This window comes from Gambusia affinis, linkage group LG11, assembly GCF_019740435.1.
Source record: "Gambusia affinis linkage group LG11, SWU_Gaff_1.0, whole genome shotgun sequence".
Taxonomy (NCBI): Eukaryota; Metazoa; Chordata; class Actinopteri; order Cyprinodontiformes; family Poeciliidae; genus Gambusia; species Gambusia affinis.
The window spans coordinates 28,140,379-28,156,951 of NC_057878.1; the positions used below are offsets into that span (position 1 = coordinate 28,140,379).

General features: G+C 39.3%; 1 protein-coding gene across 1 annotated transcript; it reads left to right on the forward strand.

Moving 5' to 3' along the window:
• The first annotated feature begins 2,044 nt into the window (after window positions 1-2,044).
• Window positions 2,045-4,968, forward strand: LOC122840076. The gene is made up of 6 exons (XM_044132213.1): window positions 2,045-2,233; window positions 2,665-2,970; window positions 3,146-3,274; window positions 3,360-3,488; window positions 4,112-4,143; window positions 4,261-4,968. The coding sequence occupies exons 2-6, from the start codon at window positions 2,706-2,708 to the stop codon at window positions 4,552-4,554; spliced, it is 849 nt and encodes a 282-aa protein (XP_043988148.1). The 5' UTR covers window positions 2,045-2,233; window positions 2,665-2,705; the 3' UTR covers window positions 4,555-4,968.
• The last annotated feature ends 11,605 nt before the right edge of the window (window positions 4,969-16,573 follow it).

Genomic DNA, 16,573 nt, shown 5'->3' on the forward strand with positions numbered 1-16,573 from the left:
ATATATATATATATATATGAATTTAGATACATATATACAGTATATCTAAATTCACATATATAATGTATATATATATGTGAATTTATAGATATATCTATGAATCCATAAATGCACATCTTTATAAATATAGATATAGATATTTAGAAATATATAAATATAAAATATCTATACCTATATATATGTGTATCTATATCTATATATCTATATATAGATATATATCTTTATAAATATAATATATATATAAATATATATATATATTTCGATATATATATCGAAATATAGATAGATAGTTATATATATAGTAGATAGATAGTTTACACATAACAAAAATGTAATACAGTGAAAATCATTCTAATATTCCAATCTTACACATTTCTCTGATTGGTTTTATGTTTCTTTTATTTTCTTGTTGGAACATACAAGCAGTGATGCCTGTGACTCCGTTTAGCATTAGCTTAGCATTAGCCGTTTAGCATTAGCTTCATTTCAGGTTGCAAAAACACATCACAACACTCAGTGGAGAAAATCACAGCAGGAAGAGATTTAACTGTAAGGATCAGGTCACTTATCTTACCTACTGGTGGTTTCTGGTAGGAAAAGAGAAACCAAAATTAAAATTTGATTTGCCGGTGCATTAAATTACAAGACAGAACTGTCATGGAAGACACAGAGGAGAACTTCTTTAAGTTCTCCAACGTTTTCCAAAACAGTTGGATGAATGCCACTTTCAATGCATCCTGAACCTGAGCGTGACCAGGAGGTGTCTCTGCTCATTGTCATGTTTGATAACATAGCAGCCGTTCAACCGAGCTTTGTAAGGTTGGTGAAGAGAGAGTTTATTAAAGGACAACACTGTGGAACTCCCAGTACCAGTGTGGCTGTGAGTTTTTGATCGTCCTGAAGAGTCTGCTGCTTCCTCTCCTCCCTTAAACACTTTCTCCGGGTCAGGGGGGGTGTCCTGCCCCAAGTGGAGGAGTTCAAGTATCTCGGGATCTTGTTCACGAATGAGGGAAGAAGGGAGCGGGAGATCGACAGGCGGATTGGTGCAGCGTCTGCCGTCAAGCGGGCGCCGTACCGGTCCGTCGTGGTGACGAGAGAGCTGAGCCAAAAAGCAAAGCTCTTGATTTACCAGTCGATCTACGTTCCCACCCTCATCTATGGTCATGAGCTTTGGGTCATGACCGAAAGAACGAGATCGCGGATACAAGCGGCCGAAATGGGTTTTCTCTTAGAGAGAGAAGCTCAGTCATCCGGGAGGGACTCAGAGTAGAGCCACTGCTCCTTCACGTCGAGAGGGGCCAGTTGAGGGGCATCTGGTCAGGATGCCTCCTGGACGCCTCCCTGGTGAGGTGTTCTGGGCACGTCCCACCGGGAGGAGGCCCCGGGGAAGACCCAGGACACGCTGGAGGGACGATGTCTCTCGGATGGCCTGGGAACGCCTTGGGATTCCTCCGGAGGAGCTGGAAGAAGAGAATGGAGAGGGAAGACTGGGCCTCCCTTCTGAAGCTGCTACCCCCACGACCCGACCCCGGATGAGAGGAAGAAGATGGATGGATGGATGGATGGATGGATGGATGGATGGATGGATGGATGGATGGATGGATGGATGGATGGATGGATGGATGGATGGATGGATGGATGGATGGATGGATGGATGGATGGATGGATGGATGGATGGATGGATGGATGGATGGATGGATGGATGGATGGATGGATGGATGGATGGATGCTTTTCTTAATTTAACTGTATATTTCTTTTATTTATTACTTACCAAATATATATATATATATATATTTTTTTTAATTTAATTATGTAATTATGTGTAATTACAGTATCAACTTTTATTTAAACATACTTAAGCCTAATTATTTTTATTTGTATCATTTTTATTATTGTTGTTGTTGTGAATACTTTGTTTTGCTTTAAAGGCTTTTATTTATGTAAATAAGATTATTTATTATAGATTTTTAGATGCTTTCATTGATTTACTTAAAACTCCTATTTTTTAAAATTTAGTTATTGCTTATCTATCAATAATTAGTATTTTACTGCCTTCTTTGGTAATTCCTCTCCACCTTGCGGCCGGTGACGATGACGTCATTTGTTTATTACGCAGTTCGCGCTCATGTTGTAACATGAACAACCCAACCGGAAGAACTGCTGTTTCCTTTCTAAGAAACAGAAACTTCTTCTCTTCTTCACGGACGTTTTACTGTATTTCCCTCTAAAAAGGTAAAGACTTTTATATTTGTTCTAATCGGGGGAAACGTTCTCAGATGAGATGAGTTAATGAAACTCTGCAGGTTTTACTACAAAAGAGGTTAAAGATCAGTTCAGCCGCTCGGGTTTCATGCAGCTTTGATCTGTGAATGACAGGAAAACACAGAAATATGAACTGTTAGGAGGTTTATGTAAAAAAACAAACAGATCAAAGATGGAAAACTTTTACTTTCCTTTTCAGAAGTTTTGAGTTTTTAAGTGAACACTGCAAAACAAGAATGGTTCATCCAAATGAAATAAAATGTTTCCAACTTATTGAAAGAATTTAATTTTTGATGTTTGTTCAACTTGGCAACTTGATAAACTTAATCATGTACTTGGATGAATTTAATTCATTTACAATTTATTTAAGTTGAATCTGTTTTGCTCTTCTTCTTCTGAAGGCTGAGTGTTACCCGATGCCCTCTGGCGCCCCCTGCAGGACATGGAGCTACTGCAGTCCCAGCAGGACAATCTGAGCCTGTGGCTTTCAGCAGATTCTGCTCACATCCTCAATGAGTGCGGAGACATTTTAAGTGCAAATGAACATAAGAAGATAACAGAGCAGCAGAAGGAAGAGCAGATGAGCCTCCTGCTGGAAATGATCATTAGTAAAGGACCAGACACCTGTGAGGCGTTCATGGACATCCTGAGGAGGAATCAGGAACGGTACCATCAACTCCAGGAGTTCTTCAGATTCTCCTCTGACGGTCGGGAAACGTCTCATCAGATTTATCATTTAAACTTTATCTAGAGCCATAAATAAATGGGAATCTTATCGAATAAGAGGAGGATGATTGGAGGATTTTTAAAGAGCCTCAGAGTTACTGAGTGAATCTCTTGAATTGAATCTCAGATTTCTGATTTATTATTTTGTGTTTGCAGATTCTGCTGGTACATCGATATTTGCTGATGAAAACAGTGTTGTGACCAGCAGTACGCTCCGTAATATAAATACAAAATCTCTCACATATAAGGTGGAAACAGTGAGCAGCCCAAGAGGAAATTCATCTGGTAGGGATAAATATCTCTGACTCTCATTTCTCTGAGTTAATGATGATTTTCATTCTGTTTTTGTCTTCATTTTCCTTTAAATCAGTTAATTCTGCATCAGGCGCTCATTATACTGCAACAGGTGGGAGTGTCATCGTTGCTGACAGGATAGACGGAGCCAAAGCTGAAAACATAAACTTCTCTGTGAACATTAAACCATCCCAGGTCCCCTCAGGTAACAGCTTACAATCAGATTTTACACATTTAGGCGACAGCCTCATTTTTAACAACGTATCCCAACATCAGATCAGATCATCAGGCAAGTTAGGTTAGAGTCAACGCTAAACTGTTAGCTTGTTGGATTTACAAAGATTTCTGAGGTAATATTAAACAAATATTGGTGGTTTTAAACCCTCCAAGTTGTTCTCTGGGGAACTTGTGATGCTTTTGCCACCATTTTAAATCTGGTTCTGTTATAGATTTAGACATAAGTAAGCAGTGATGGCACCGCTAGATAAAAATGGAAAAAGTCAAAAATGTTGAACTCAAACTTGGAATTTTCTTAAACTTTTCAAAATCAAGTAAAAATTTCAGAAAATTTTTGCAAAAATTTTATGAAATTACATTAAAGATTAAAAAAAAATGTTACAAATTCAGACGTTTGAAAGAATTTTTCTGGAGAATTTTATTGGATTTATCTAAAAATTTCAGCTTTTTTTCCCAGCACGTTTTCAAAAAGGGCATTTTCAAACTCAGAAATGCCTTGTTTTCTAAAAATTTCAAAGTGTTTTAGCAGAAATGTACTCCTGTTTTGTCTATCCTAACACGTCGTCGTGTTTTCTCCTGTTTTTCATTCAGCTCCAGCAGGAACTGCTGACGATCTTAGGCAGGTAACAGATTCTAACCCAACGTGAAGTCCAACAAGAATTAACCCTAAAAACTTAAAATAGTTACATTTTTCATTGTACTTTTTTACATATCTTCAACGTTTGCTCTGAATTTTGGAGCACCCAGCTGGAAAGACGATCATAGAGAAGAAGGTGAAGCTGATCGATTGCCTGATGGCCGATCATCGCTACATCCTGCAGTTTGTCGACCAGAAATCCATCGTCTCACACAGAGAATACCAGAACCTGATGTTTTCCTCCAGCCCACAGGAAACCATCACCGGGCTTCTGGATCTGGTTCTCAGCAAAGGCCCAGAGAAATGTGGCGACTTCCTTCAGCTTCTCAAAGATCCTGAAGTTCTGGACACATTTCCCCTGCTGAGTGACATTTTAGACATTAGAGATCAAAATTAATATATTAAATGTTATTTTCTATACATATTTAGGATGAGTAATGGTTGAATCCAGACTTTTATTTTAGTACCAAACAGCAGCTGGGTAAAATCAACCCTGTAATATTATTAATAATAATAATTTTAACAGCAGAGCTAGTTTTTTATTTGGTGCTTCAGCTAATTTTGAGAACCAGTTGTGGGCACACTTCTGAATTTTACTGTTTTTAATTGAGGATGAACTACTAAATATTATTTAACGGTTTCCACATGAAAGATTTTAAATTGTTTAAAATGTAAATGTAAGATTTAAGTCAATGGCTGTGATATTTATTTTCATTTTGAGCCAGTTGTATCAGAATGTCATAAAGTATAAATAGAAGTCTGTATTCAAAAAGCACTTTCTCATTAAATATTGAATATCTTTACACGTTGATTAGTCGCACATTTTTTGTGATTTGCAATCAAAATCACAGATTTCATAATTCACAAATGTTTCCCATTAGGAGTCAACAATTTCAAAGATACATTTACTTAAATATTATTTTATTATCTATTTTTTTTCAAGGTTCTTTCTTTTAATGTACCTGATCAGCAATTAATGTAATTACAGAAGGCGCCATGTTGCAGTTGCAGTTTGACAGTTCAACCACCAGAGGGCAGAATCGCTCCAGGTTTGTTTTTGAGGCCTTCAGTCATGATGGTTATTCCTCAAGAATTTTCACAGATTTGTTTTCATTAATAACGCAGCTAATTCACCGTCAGTTGACAGTTTGAATTAAAAGCTCCGATGGCTCTCTGACAGACATCCTTTTAAATGATTCAGACTCGGGAAAGACGGCATCGCTGCTTTCTTTCCTCCAGTAAATATTGGCGGAGTCGCGTCTCCAGTCTGGGACGGGATCTCGGGTTTCTGGCGGCGCACCAAGGCGCAGAGAGCCAGTGGCTGGAAGACGCGCTTGGAATGGAAACAGACTGACGCAGTTGGTGGATCATAAAACAGCAGCAGGAGGACAACACTCTCACACCTCCCGCTTGCCTCACCGCCATATTTCTCCCTGACGTTTTTACAACTCCGAACATCTTTTTTGGAGATAAAAACTCCCACATGTGCCGGATTAGTTGAGAGTCACAAGGAATTAGCTGTTTTCCCAGCGAACACCTCCATCAGCTGCAGAGAGCTGCGTTGGGTTGGTTACCAGCTTCTCTCCAGAGTCTGATTCCTCTAACCGCAGCTAATGAGAGGCGGTTTCACCTCCGGCACAGACGGAAACCCATCAAGCATGGATGTTTCTAACAGCGCTCACCCGGAGCTAATCTCCATCCTGCTCTTCCTGTCCCCGCTAGTTAGAGCAACTGAACAGAGGCGAAAGTGTAGAGTTATGGATCATTAATAAACATTTCTTACTTTCTTAATTGTTCAACCGGCAGGCAAACTTTCAATCCGTCAAATAGTAAAATATAGCCAATGGTAGGCGCACTTCCGCGGAGCTAATCTTTTGTTTAGCGCTTCAGCTAATTTTGGAAATGCTACTTTTAGTCTTGGCACATTTCCACTAATAGCTAAGCTGATTTTTAAGTTAGCTCTGTAGCTCATTTTGAAAACAATACTGCCAGTGGTGGGCACACTTCCATGAATCGGCTCATGTGCTAATAGCAGAGCTATTTTTTTACTTAGCTGATTTGGAAATTGCTACGTTCAGTCGTTAGTACATTTCTGCTAACAGTCCAACAGTGGAGCAAATTTTTCATACGGTTTAGCTAATCTTGAAAATGTTTCTTCCAGTGGTGGATACACTTTCATGAATCAGCTAATGCGCTAATGGCAGAGCTAATTTTTTATTTAGTACTTTAGCTAATTTTGAAAACGTTACTCCCAGTGGTGGGCTCCCTTCTACTAATCAGCTAATTCGCTAGTGGCGTAGCTAATATCCCGTTTACTGCTTTAGATAACTTTTCAAAGCAGACAGCGTGTTATTAGGAAACACAGATCTGACTCAAACCCTGAGAGATTTCATCTGCTGTATGTCAGGTTTTCAGCTTCCAACTCATCGGAAACCGTCTTGTCAGCAAAGAAACAATCTCTGCACCAATAAACAGACATAAACAACGGATACAGAAGCAACACAGTCAAACCCAACCAATGAGAAACCCAAGATGAAGATAAACCCAAGAAACCCAATATAAAGACCACAAACGGAGTGGAGGCCCGGCGGTCCTGACCCGCTGACCCGACGTGGGACACGCGGCTGCTCTGCACAGCTTTGGAAACTGGATCCCCCGTCGGGCCAGACGGCGATCGCTCTGGCTGTGGGACAGGGCGGATCCGTTACAGGGGCGACAGAGCAGCGGTTTGTTTTAGCAGCGGCTCGTCTCGAGCGTTGGTTACCAGCCGTGTCAGAAATCAGCAGCATGGAAAAAGGGTTTCGTTTTCAGTTCATTCGAAATGCAAAGATCACCTTTCACTGAACTTCCAGAGCCAGTCTGCGCACACAAACACAAACCTTTGATTCTTGGTTTTAAAAAAATAAAATTCAACATTTTGCTCCGGTGGCGTAGAGGGCAGCGCGCCCCACGCTTGGAGGCCCCCAGTCCTCGACCCGGCCGTCGCGGGTTCGATTCCCGGACCCGACGACATTTGCTGCATGTCTTCCCCCCTCTCCTTCCCCCCTTCCTGTCAGCCTGCTGTTGTATAAGGGACACTAGAGCCACAAAAAAAACCCTGGTGGGGAAAAAAAAATTCAACATTTAACCTCTTTCCATTAAAGATGTTTTTTAACCATTCAATAAGTTTGTGATGATATCTAGTAACTGGAGGATTATTTTAGCAACCTGAGCTGAAGCTAAACCATAGTCCAGACTATGGTTTAGTCCAGACTATGTGTTTCAGCCTGGTTCAGAATGAACCAGGCTGAAACACACGGCGCCATTTTGTAACGTTACGCAGTCAAAGCCAAATGTTTTGCTTGTTTGTTAAATATCTAGTTTTGAACTGTGACATTTATAAATGAATGAAACCAACAGTTTGGCTTCTCAATTAGACTTGATTTTAGCATAGCTAGGAAGCTATGTACGCTACCTAACTATGCTAGAAAGTTATCTAAACTTCCTTAGCTTAGCTAGCTAAGCTTAAGAACTAGTCTTCCTTAGTTAGTTTAGTTAAGTAAGGAAGCTATCAAAACTTTCTTAGTTAGCTTAGGGACTAAGCTAAGAAAGCTAAATTATTAGCTTAGATAGGAAGCTAACTAAGCTTCCTAACAAATCAATTAATGCTTCAGTTTCCAACTATATTCAATTAGCAAGCGAGTTAATTCGTTTGTAACTGTGATGTTTATAAATGAATGACAGTAAAAATACGAAAAATTAACCTCCATTTTTTTCAGACCTAAAAAGATCAATAAAAACAAAAACAAAAAACAATCTGCAAAGTGATTTGCTTTGTGAATGTTTATCATTGTATTTCTTGGTAAATAATCTCCATAAGCACCGAGATTCTCATTCAGAAGCAGTTAAATATTATGTTCTGCTCAGTTCAGTCATATTAACCAGGTAAACTCATCATGGAGGCTATTTGAACGAAGTTCTGACCCGTTCAGGGAAGCACTGCAGTGTGGAGTGAAAATCTGGGCTGACAGCTTCCCTGCAGTCCTCACACAGTTTGTCACTCTGCAGCAGCGGAGTGATGTCTCTTGAGGTTGTTATGACACTGCATGCCCACCTGTGCTCCCATTGACCCAAAATAACAGCACTTGCTGTAAATGGGTTCAGAAATAGCCTGACGCTGAACAAGGACTGACACGGATACCCAGAGGGATGGAAGGGTCTTACAAGTGAATTTTCCTCTAACACTAAGCTTTGTGACCAAGTAGGTATAATGACAGAGGGGGTTGCCCTGTCAACACCGGGATTTATCACTTATTCCAACATTGAGAAGCTAAAAATCTTTTTACATTGCAAAAATGTTTCATTTAGTTTCTCCTGTAAATATCTTACTACACTTGGACAAAACTAACTTAGAAGTAACTTTTCAGCAAGATATAACAGTTTTTAAAGTCAATAATTCCTCAATTCCTGGACAAGAAAGTGGGGAGTAGGCCAGGCATGCTAGCTTGACTTTGACAATCCTAGCATGTAGCTGTGCTGTGGAATTCAGTGTGTTTCAGTTAATGCTAATATAAGGCTATGAGGTTGTTCTATGAAATCATGAACTTAGTTTTTCACACAGCTTTTCCACTTTTGTCTGTATCTTTTAGGGAAATAAGCAGATCTGGGCAGAGTCTACTCCAGTAAGAGTAGCACTACTTCACCACGTTTTTACTCCAGTAAAAGTAAAAAGTAACCAAAGAAATTCCTAAAGAGTAAAAAGGTCTTTGGTAAAAAGTCTGGTCAAGTACAGAGTAACTGATCCAATAGTGGAAACTTTGGTATTTCAAGGATGAAAATGACAACAATTAATTTAAGTAATTTAATTTTCTTTCAATAAAAAAACTTCAGAAACTGCAGCTGTGTGTCTGGTGAGTTTTTGGTTAAAACATGTTTGTTTTTCATTCAGTGGGGAGAAAATCCAGGAATTTCACTCAAGTTAGAGAAGAACTACTTCAAAATAAAGTTACTCAAGTAAAAGTAACTAGTTACTATCCAGCTTTGGAAATAAGATGTCGTTTGGCTTCATTATTTCAACCATGTAGGAAAAAACGTGTTTCACGTCTAAAGTGTGAAAACCACAACCTCAGACTTGCTCATTATGATGAAACTGAAGATCATAAAACAGGATGATTATGAACATTTACCAGGGTCTTTATAACGTCGTCACATTATTGTGACTAATTTACTGCGGCAACATGGAGGAAAATCCATCTGAATCATTCCCACCCAGCCAATCATGTTTGGATGAATGGTTTTTTTTCTAAGGATTTATTTAAACCACTTTGTCAAAACAAAGTCATTATGATGTCTGTGGTGCAGATTGAGTTTCTCCTCCCTGTCATGAGAGCAGATCTCTCTTCTGCAACAATCGTTTCCCTGTGAGGATCAAAGTGGCGGCTGGATGAGAAACAACAGGTAGTGTGGATGAAAACATGACAGAACATTTATAACAATTAGATAATTAAGGATTTAGCAATCCAAAGTTGTGCTGATGCTAATTTGAACATGGTGCTTTTTGAAGCTTGAAGGCATTTTGAGCGTCTGTGAGCAATAAGAGCGGACATGTGTGCTACAGGCCGGGCGGATCAAAGGAAGCTCTCAGAGCTCAAATAAAGGGAGGAGGGGAGAGTGATTTATGATGGCGGACGTTCAGCCGTTCACAGCTGACTTAATTACAAACAAACATTCGCTGGAACACTGACGGATCAGAGTTCAGCTGATTTCTGGGTCAATCGGCCCAAATGCAGAGCAGCTGTTCACAATGAGCTCTGGGATGGATGGATGCTAGCTAACACTCTGCTAGCAAGCTAAGTAGTTAGCTAACTGTTTAGCTTGCTAAGTAAGTGTTGAGGTTAAGCAGCATTGAATGTTTCTTTAAATTATATAGTTTGCTAGTTTTGCTTAGCTAAATATCTCAGAACAAAACATTTAGCTAGCAAGCTAAATATTCAGTTAATTAAATGTGTATCTTGCTAGCTAAATATGTATCTTGCTAGTTAAATACTCAGTTTGGACTATACATTCACATTGCTGACTAAATATTTAATTAGCAATAGAACAATTTAGTTTATAAACTGAATATTTTTACTTGAAGCTAAATATTTGTCTTGCTCGCTAAACGTTTTGCTTGGAGCTGAATATTAATTTAGACAAAGCTATCAAACTATATTCAAAGATTCAAAGATTTAACGCAACTGGATTTAAACATTTAAGCAAGATAGCAAGCTAAATGTTTAGCCTAATTCTTAGCTTGCTAAGTACATGTTTAGCTTACTAAATGTATATTTATTCACAAAGCAACAAACTTAGCACCCAAAAAATGCTTACCTACATTTATCTTCATATTGTATTTAACAACGTAACAGTTAGATTGTTATTTTTAACTAATTGCTTGCTAGCTAAATATTTATTTACCAATCTAATATTTAGCTAGCAAGGTTAATATTTAGCTCAGATATTTAATTTGTAAACATTTCATTAGCAAATTAAATATTTAGTTTGAAACAGTGACATTTATAAATCAATAAGTGACATGGGAAAATATGACTTTGAGAAATGAAACCCCATTTTTTTTCTCTTCTGACAGATCAAGTAACCCAGATTATTGCCGTCAGGTTTTAACTGTGTAATCCATGTTAAGGATTAAGAACAGGATTTTAGTGTTTCTGTGTTTGGATGCTGCAAAAGCGCGATTAGTGTGAGAATCAGCAGCTGCATATGAAGCCAAATATGAAGTAAAATATGAAGTAAAATATGAAGTAAAATATGAAGTAAAATATGAAGTAAAATATGAAGTAAAATATGAGCGCTGTGACAGAAAAGAGTCGCGTCAGGCCGGCTGTGTTTATTCAGCCTGACTTTCTCATGGCCCCTCGTCTGTTTGGTGACGCAGCAGCAGCAGCAGCATTAATGCCTTTCAGCCGCAGCTTCAGCTGCGCAAATAAAGGGGAAGCAGCCTGCATGCTGGGATAATGCGTTTGGGTTGCCATGTTTGCGTCCTGACACCTGCGCGGCCTCAGATAAGGGTCAGAGCTGCGGTTCGGATTGCTCTGCCCGGAACGGCCTTTTGAGGGCGAGCCGGCTCCGCTTTATCTGCTCAACAATGAGCAGGCAGGCTGCGCTGCGCTGGAAATGATTCAGATAAATCCTTCCCCCTGGCCACAGGGACGGGCTTAAACTGCAAATAGGAGGCAGCAGACCGGCGAGCGTGTGTACGTGCAAACCACGGCTCCAAATGAGATAATACGAGACTGAGGCGAAGCATCAAATGTTGGTTTAATTGAGTCGAATACGCCGTGAAGGGTTGGAGAGGCCGTCTGTAGCGATGGGTCCATGGATAAATGGCTGGGCGACCTCCTGCTGCCCCTTTAAGCAGCAGACACATCAGTTCATCATGCAGACTAACGCTTAGAGCCGGAGGAGCAACTTATTTATGTTAATGTTGAAAGGTTAAAGACTGGTGGCAGAAAACTCAAATCCTGATATAAATCAGGTTATTCTGATGGTTTTTCAAGAAAATCATGCATTTTTTGTGTTTTCTATATTACTATGGAGCTAAATTGGGGCCAAAATGTTTGTTTAAGTTTAAAAAGAAACAAAAGGATTTGAAAGTGGAAAAAAGTTTAAAACTGAACAATAAGAGATTTGAAACTGGAAAACTGGTCCCCAAAACCGATGAAAACCCAGAGATTATCACCAATCAATAAAATCCCCAGGGACAGAACCTGAAAATTGGATGTTATGCTGCCAACACTCAGCTTTGGTCAACAACTCAGAGGCAGAAGTCAGAGCTCCGCGCAACGCAAATAATGTCCCGGCCAGAACACGGTGCCAAATAATAAAACTTACGTTAACGAAGCTTCACGGCAGGTACATTTTCCTGGAGGAATTTTAATAATCAAGGAACTCGAATCATTCAAGGAATCGTTTCAACCTTTTATTTAATTTTTTTTTTTTCGAGCAAACTTTGTGACCCCAATTTAGCTCCATATTTGTCTGTCTATTTTGAGCTGTTTCATGGCGTTCTGTCACTTTAAATCCAGACAAGCTGCAGCTGGCCACGCCCCCAAATCAACGTTTACACCGACATGTGAAAATGGCTACAAACAGATCCATAATTATACAACTGCAGCTAAAAGTATATATATTTATCTTTATTATTGTGTTCTAGAAATTATATTTGGCGTGACGTCAAACTGCAAAACCATCAATCCGAGTGATAACTTCTGTAAAATTTGTCATAAAACCTTGCATAAATAAATACATTTATTTAGCTTATTTCACAGTAAAGCTGGTCGTTTGTTGCTGCTGAACAAACGAGGATGGAAAGCAAACGTGTCATTTTATTGTTGAAAGTAGAAATTAGCCGTCCATCTCTTTCAGCAATGACCTCTACACGACTGCAGGAAAAGATGAATTTAATCTGATTAACTTTCTGAGTCAGACTGCATGTCGTGATTCAGACCGTTTCATAATGAACGTCTCGTATTATCGGTGAAACTCGGTGTGGAAATGTTTCTTCTGATGTAACGTTACGGTTAGCCAACGCTCATAAAACACGTCTGGCCTCCAGTGAGCTCATCCTCTCAGTTAAGAAACAAACAATAAGGAAAAGGTTTTAGGTAAAATATAAAAGTTCCCAGACTGAGAAAAGCTGCAGCTGATTTTTTAGGATTGCTGGGGGGGAAATGTTGCAAGCAGGTTGTCATGTTGGTCGCAGCCTCTCAGGAACGCTTCCTAATCCTGACATCTCCTCCAAACCCCCTCTGTGTCTGAACTATACCCTTTTTATCTCTGCACAGCAGGGGGCTGCTTGAGGAAAAGAAGAGGAGAAACAGAAGAAAATTAAATCTGAGTGCAAGCAAACTTCACGCTGAGCATTTTCTCTGGCCTTTGGCTCCGTTTTCCTGCCAAACTGGGTTTCTGGTGGAACAACCAGAACAGGACGGTGGATTCAGAAATTTTTATTTTACTCACAATAAGATCAGATGGAAAAACAAACTAACTTTTGTTGTCACAAACTAATCATCTGCCACTAAAACTCAGTTTCATCATCTTTTAGAGTCAGAAAACCTTTTGAAAGTGTAAAACTGAAATTTTGATCTGTTTATATTTTTCAAATATAAAGAAGTAATTTCCCACTTTCTAAGGAAAAACATTCTAAGATATCTCCTTCAAAATCCTTCAAATATCTCCTTGTCAAAACAGACTCAGAGTAAACGATGGTCTGATTATATGGAGAAACGTGAGGCTCACATTGAAGGTTTTCCACTGAGAAACTGTTTCTCAAAAGTAACTCTTTGGGATTCAACCTTCAGGGCAGGATTTTCTCTTTAATAGATAACTACGTGAACCAAAACAACTTGCTGTAGGGAAGCTGACCGCAGAAGGTCTCAGAGTAAAAGATGATCTGATTATATGGAGAAAAATTTGGCTCATATTAAAGGTTTTCCACTGTGACATATTTAGAAAACTGGGAGCGTTTTTGCTGGTGAAGCCACAACTGGAGCAGAAGTTACAGCACCGACCAAAATGCTGCCAGGATTTTTGTTTTTCAAATTCTGAGAACTTTCAAATTCACCGTTTAGGGTGCCGGTTTGGTAGATCTCCAAGCTAAAGTGCTCTGAGACCTACCTACCTTCCCCTTCCTGACTGGATAAACCACCATGAAAATCTGTACGTCCCTGAAGACTATTGCAAAAATAATTACATAAATCATTTAAAAGGATCTACGATTAATCATATTAATCTTTATTGAAGAAAATACTGTAGGTCATTTATGCTGAAATGCATCCTGGGTAGATGATGTATGCTAGGTACAGCCCTAGCTAGCTCCATACAGCTAGAATGGAAGTTTTTGCATATTGAGTAACATTTAGCCCTTTTTATTTAAGCTTTAGCTAATAGTGGTAGTTGTAGTTAAGGGTGTTAGCTCCAGCTAATGGTGTTAGCTCTAGCTAATGGTGGTATCTCTAGCTAATGGTGGTAGTTGTAGTTAATGGTATTAGCTCTAGCTAATGGTGTTAGCTCTAGCTAATGGTGTTAGCTCTAGCTAATGGTGTTAGCTCTAGCTAATGGTGGTAGTTGTAGTTAATGGTGTTAGCTGTAGCTCATATGGTAAACAGTAGATCACAAGGTGGTCACATTAGCTTGTTTCAACTGATTGCTCATGTTTACCGGCCCATCATGCATTGCTCTGGTAAAAAAAAAAAAACAAAAGAAACAATGGCGACCTCTGTAAGTGAAAAGTAAAATTAAGATATACAGCAATTAGGAGATTTTATGCAGCATCACATTGCATCTTGGTTTGCTTTAAGTCTGCTGATCATAACAACGTAACCATTTTCTCAAAACATTTTTACTTTTACTTTAATTTAATATCCAGTCAGAGAGAAACTAATTAAATCTAAACTGGAAATCATTTCCAAAGCCAGCTGTGTGGTTTCCTGATGTCTCTGCTTGACGCTTATTGTTGCCTTTCTGCGGCACCGGCCTCAGAGGAAGCGGCTGGTACCGGAGCACCGAACACATGTGAGCGGGTCAGCGGTCGCCATGGCAACCCGCAGCCAAGAGTCAGCATGGCCGGCAACGTTTCAGGCGCTGACAGCTCATTTCAGACATTTTTAGAAACTGCTTTGCTGTGATTTCTACTTCTAAATGCAGGCTCTCCCCTGATTTACAGAGTTTTTCTTCCTAATTTTTTTCTGTCAGCGCAAAAACCCCCCCAACACATCACAAAGCATCTTTCATGTAGCTTTTGTCTGCTGTTTGTTGTCTGGTATTTCCTATATGGTTAAAGAAATGCGTTTCTCTTCTGCTTTCTGTTGAGTTTTCTGCTCTAACATCTGGACTTGATTTTACGGGGAAAGCTGGACCTGCTGCACTTTGATGAAGAGGCAGCGATGAAGAGAAAAGTCTCTGGTGAGAGATGAAGTCCTTGAACACGGAAACCATATTTTGCTTGTGGATAGTCAGCAGAGTTGAACTGAAATTCATATTGAAATCACGGGGAAAATAAGGAAAAGGTACATTTAATGGTTGAATCTTACCTTAATCTGTGAAACTGGAAAATATTTTGCAGGTTTACTGAAATAACAACTGGATAAACACAGCCAAAACAAACGAGCCAGCCAAGCGCTAGCAAGAGAAAATGATTTTCAAAAACAAGGGAGAAATCCTACAACCGCAAAAATCTGATGCCACTCCATTCTTATTTACATTTTGTGAAGAAGGAAGTTGCGCTCAGTGTCTTTTTCAGAGGTTTAAGTGTCGTTTGCTTCAGTGATTCTTGATGCAGCGCCCCCACAGGCGAGGAGGGGAACAGGTTGCTGGCTGAAAGTGCAACAAATGTTGGTCAATCGAACCGAGTCTATTGGACTATCAGGTGAGAAAACTACGACAGCGTGTTAAGAAGTTGTCGACAGAAAAAAGGCGGACTAAATTTTCACCAATAAACGCAAAAAATTAGAGACTGATCTCAGAAACACAATAACATTTCTGAGCTCAAATAGTCAAAAATTTACCACAAAAACAAGAAAAATTTTAGATTTATCTAAGAAATTTTCTAGAAAGAAAACTTGGAAATTTCTGAGATTGAAAAGTTGGAAATTTGCTCGAAAAAACTGAGAAATTTTGAGAGACATTTCTGAACATTTCTTGGAAAACTATTAATGAACTCCAAAAATTTGCTTGAAAAAAATTACATTTTGAGATTAATCTCAGAAATTTGCCAGAACAAAGACACTTCAGAGTTTGAAATGTCAAAAATGTGCTACAAAAAAACTCAGAAATTTTATAGAGAAACCTTGGAAATGTCTGAGCTGCAAATGTCAAAAATGTGGAAATTTTCAGAGTTTCAAAAGTGGCATTAAATGGCACATTGAAAACATTGGTTAATGGTTGAGGAGCAAATACTGTGATGCAATCATTTAAATAACATAACAGGGAAAAGAGAAAACTGAACTGATTCTAAACAGATCATAAAGGTATCTACACAGAACCAGGAGAAACTAAATAAAAATGCTCTTCTAAAAACTCCCGATATGCAGCAAAATGTATTTGCGAGCTAAAAAGTGGCTGTGCCCCGTTTAGGCTGCTCCACATCTTTGTTTCTTTATTTGTGAGTATTTTTTCACGCCGGACTCGATCACACCCAGCAACCATCCGCTCCGCTCCGTCCAAGCTGCGGCTCCAGGGAACACGCAGTCCGCCTGCTGACACCTCCAAAGATTTAGCTCAACTCTGATTAAACGGGGGAGAAACCTGGGTGTGGATTCACACATCCAGGCTGATTCTAGGAAATTAATCTGGCAGCCTGCAGGGCGGCTCGGCCTGAACTGTGTTTAGTTTTTCCTAAAAGCATGAAGGTGGCAGCGCAGATAAGAGCTGGTTGCTTT

What these genes read in the sequence shown, in the direction of transcription:
- LOC122840076 (XM_044132213.1), top strand. Translation starts at nt 2,706, where the DNA reads ATGGAGCTACTGCAGTCCCAGCAGGACAATCTGAGCCTGTGGCTTTCA. An exon ending in ACCATCCCAGGTCCCCTCAG is followed by an intron (nt 3,489 to 4,111) that starts GTAACAGCTTAC and finishes TTTTTCATTCAG; the next exon opens with CTCCAGCAGGAACTGCTGAC. An exon ending in CTGCTGACGATCTTAGGCAG is followed by an intron (nt 4,144 to 4,260) that starts GTAACAGATTCT and finishes TGAATTTTGGAG; the next exon opens with CACCCAGCTGGAAAGACGAT.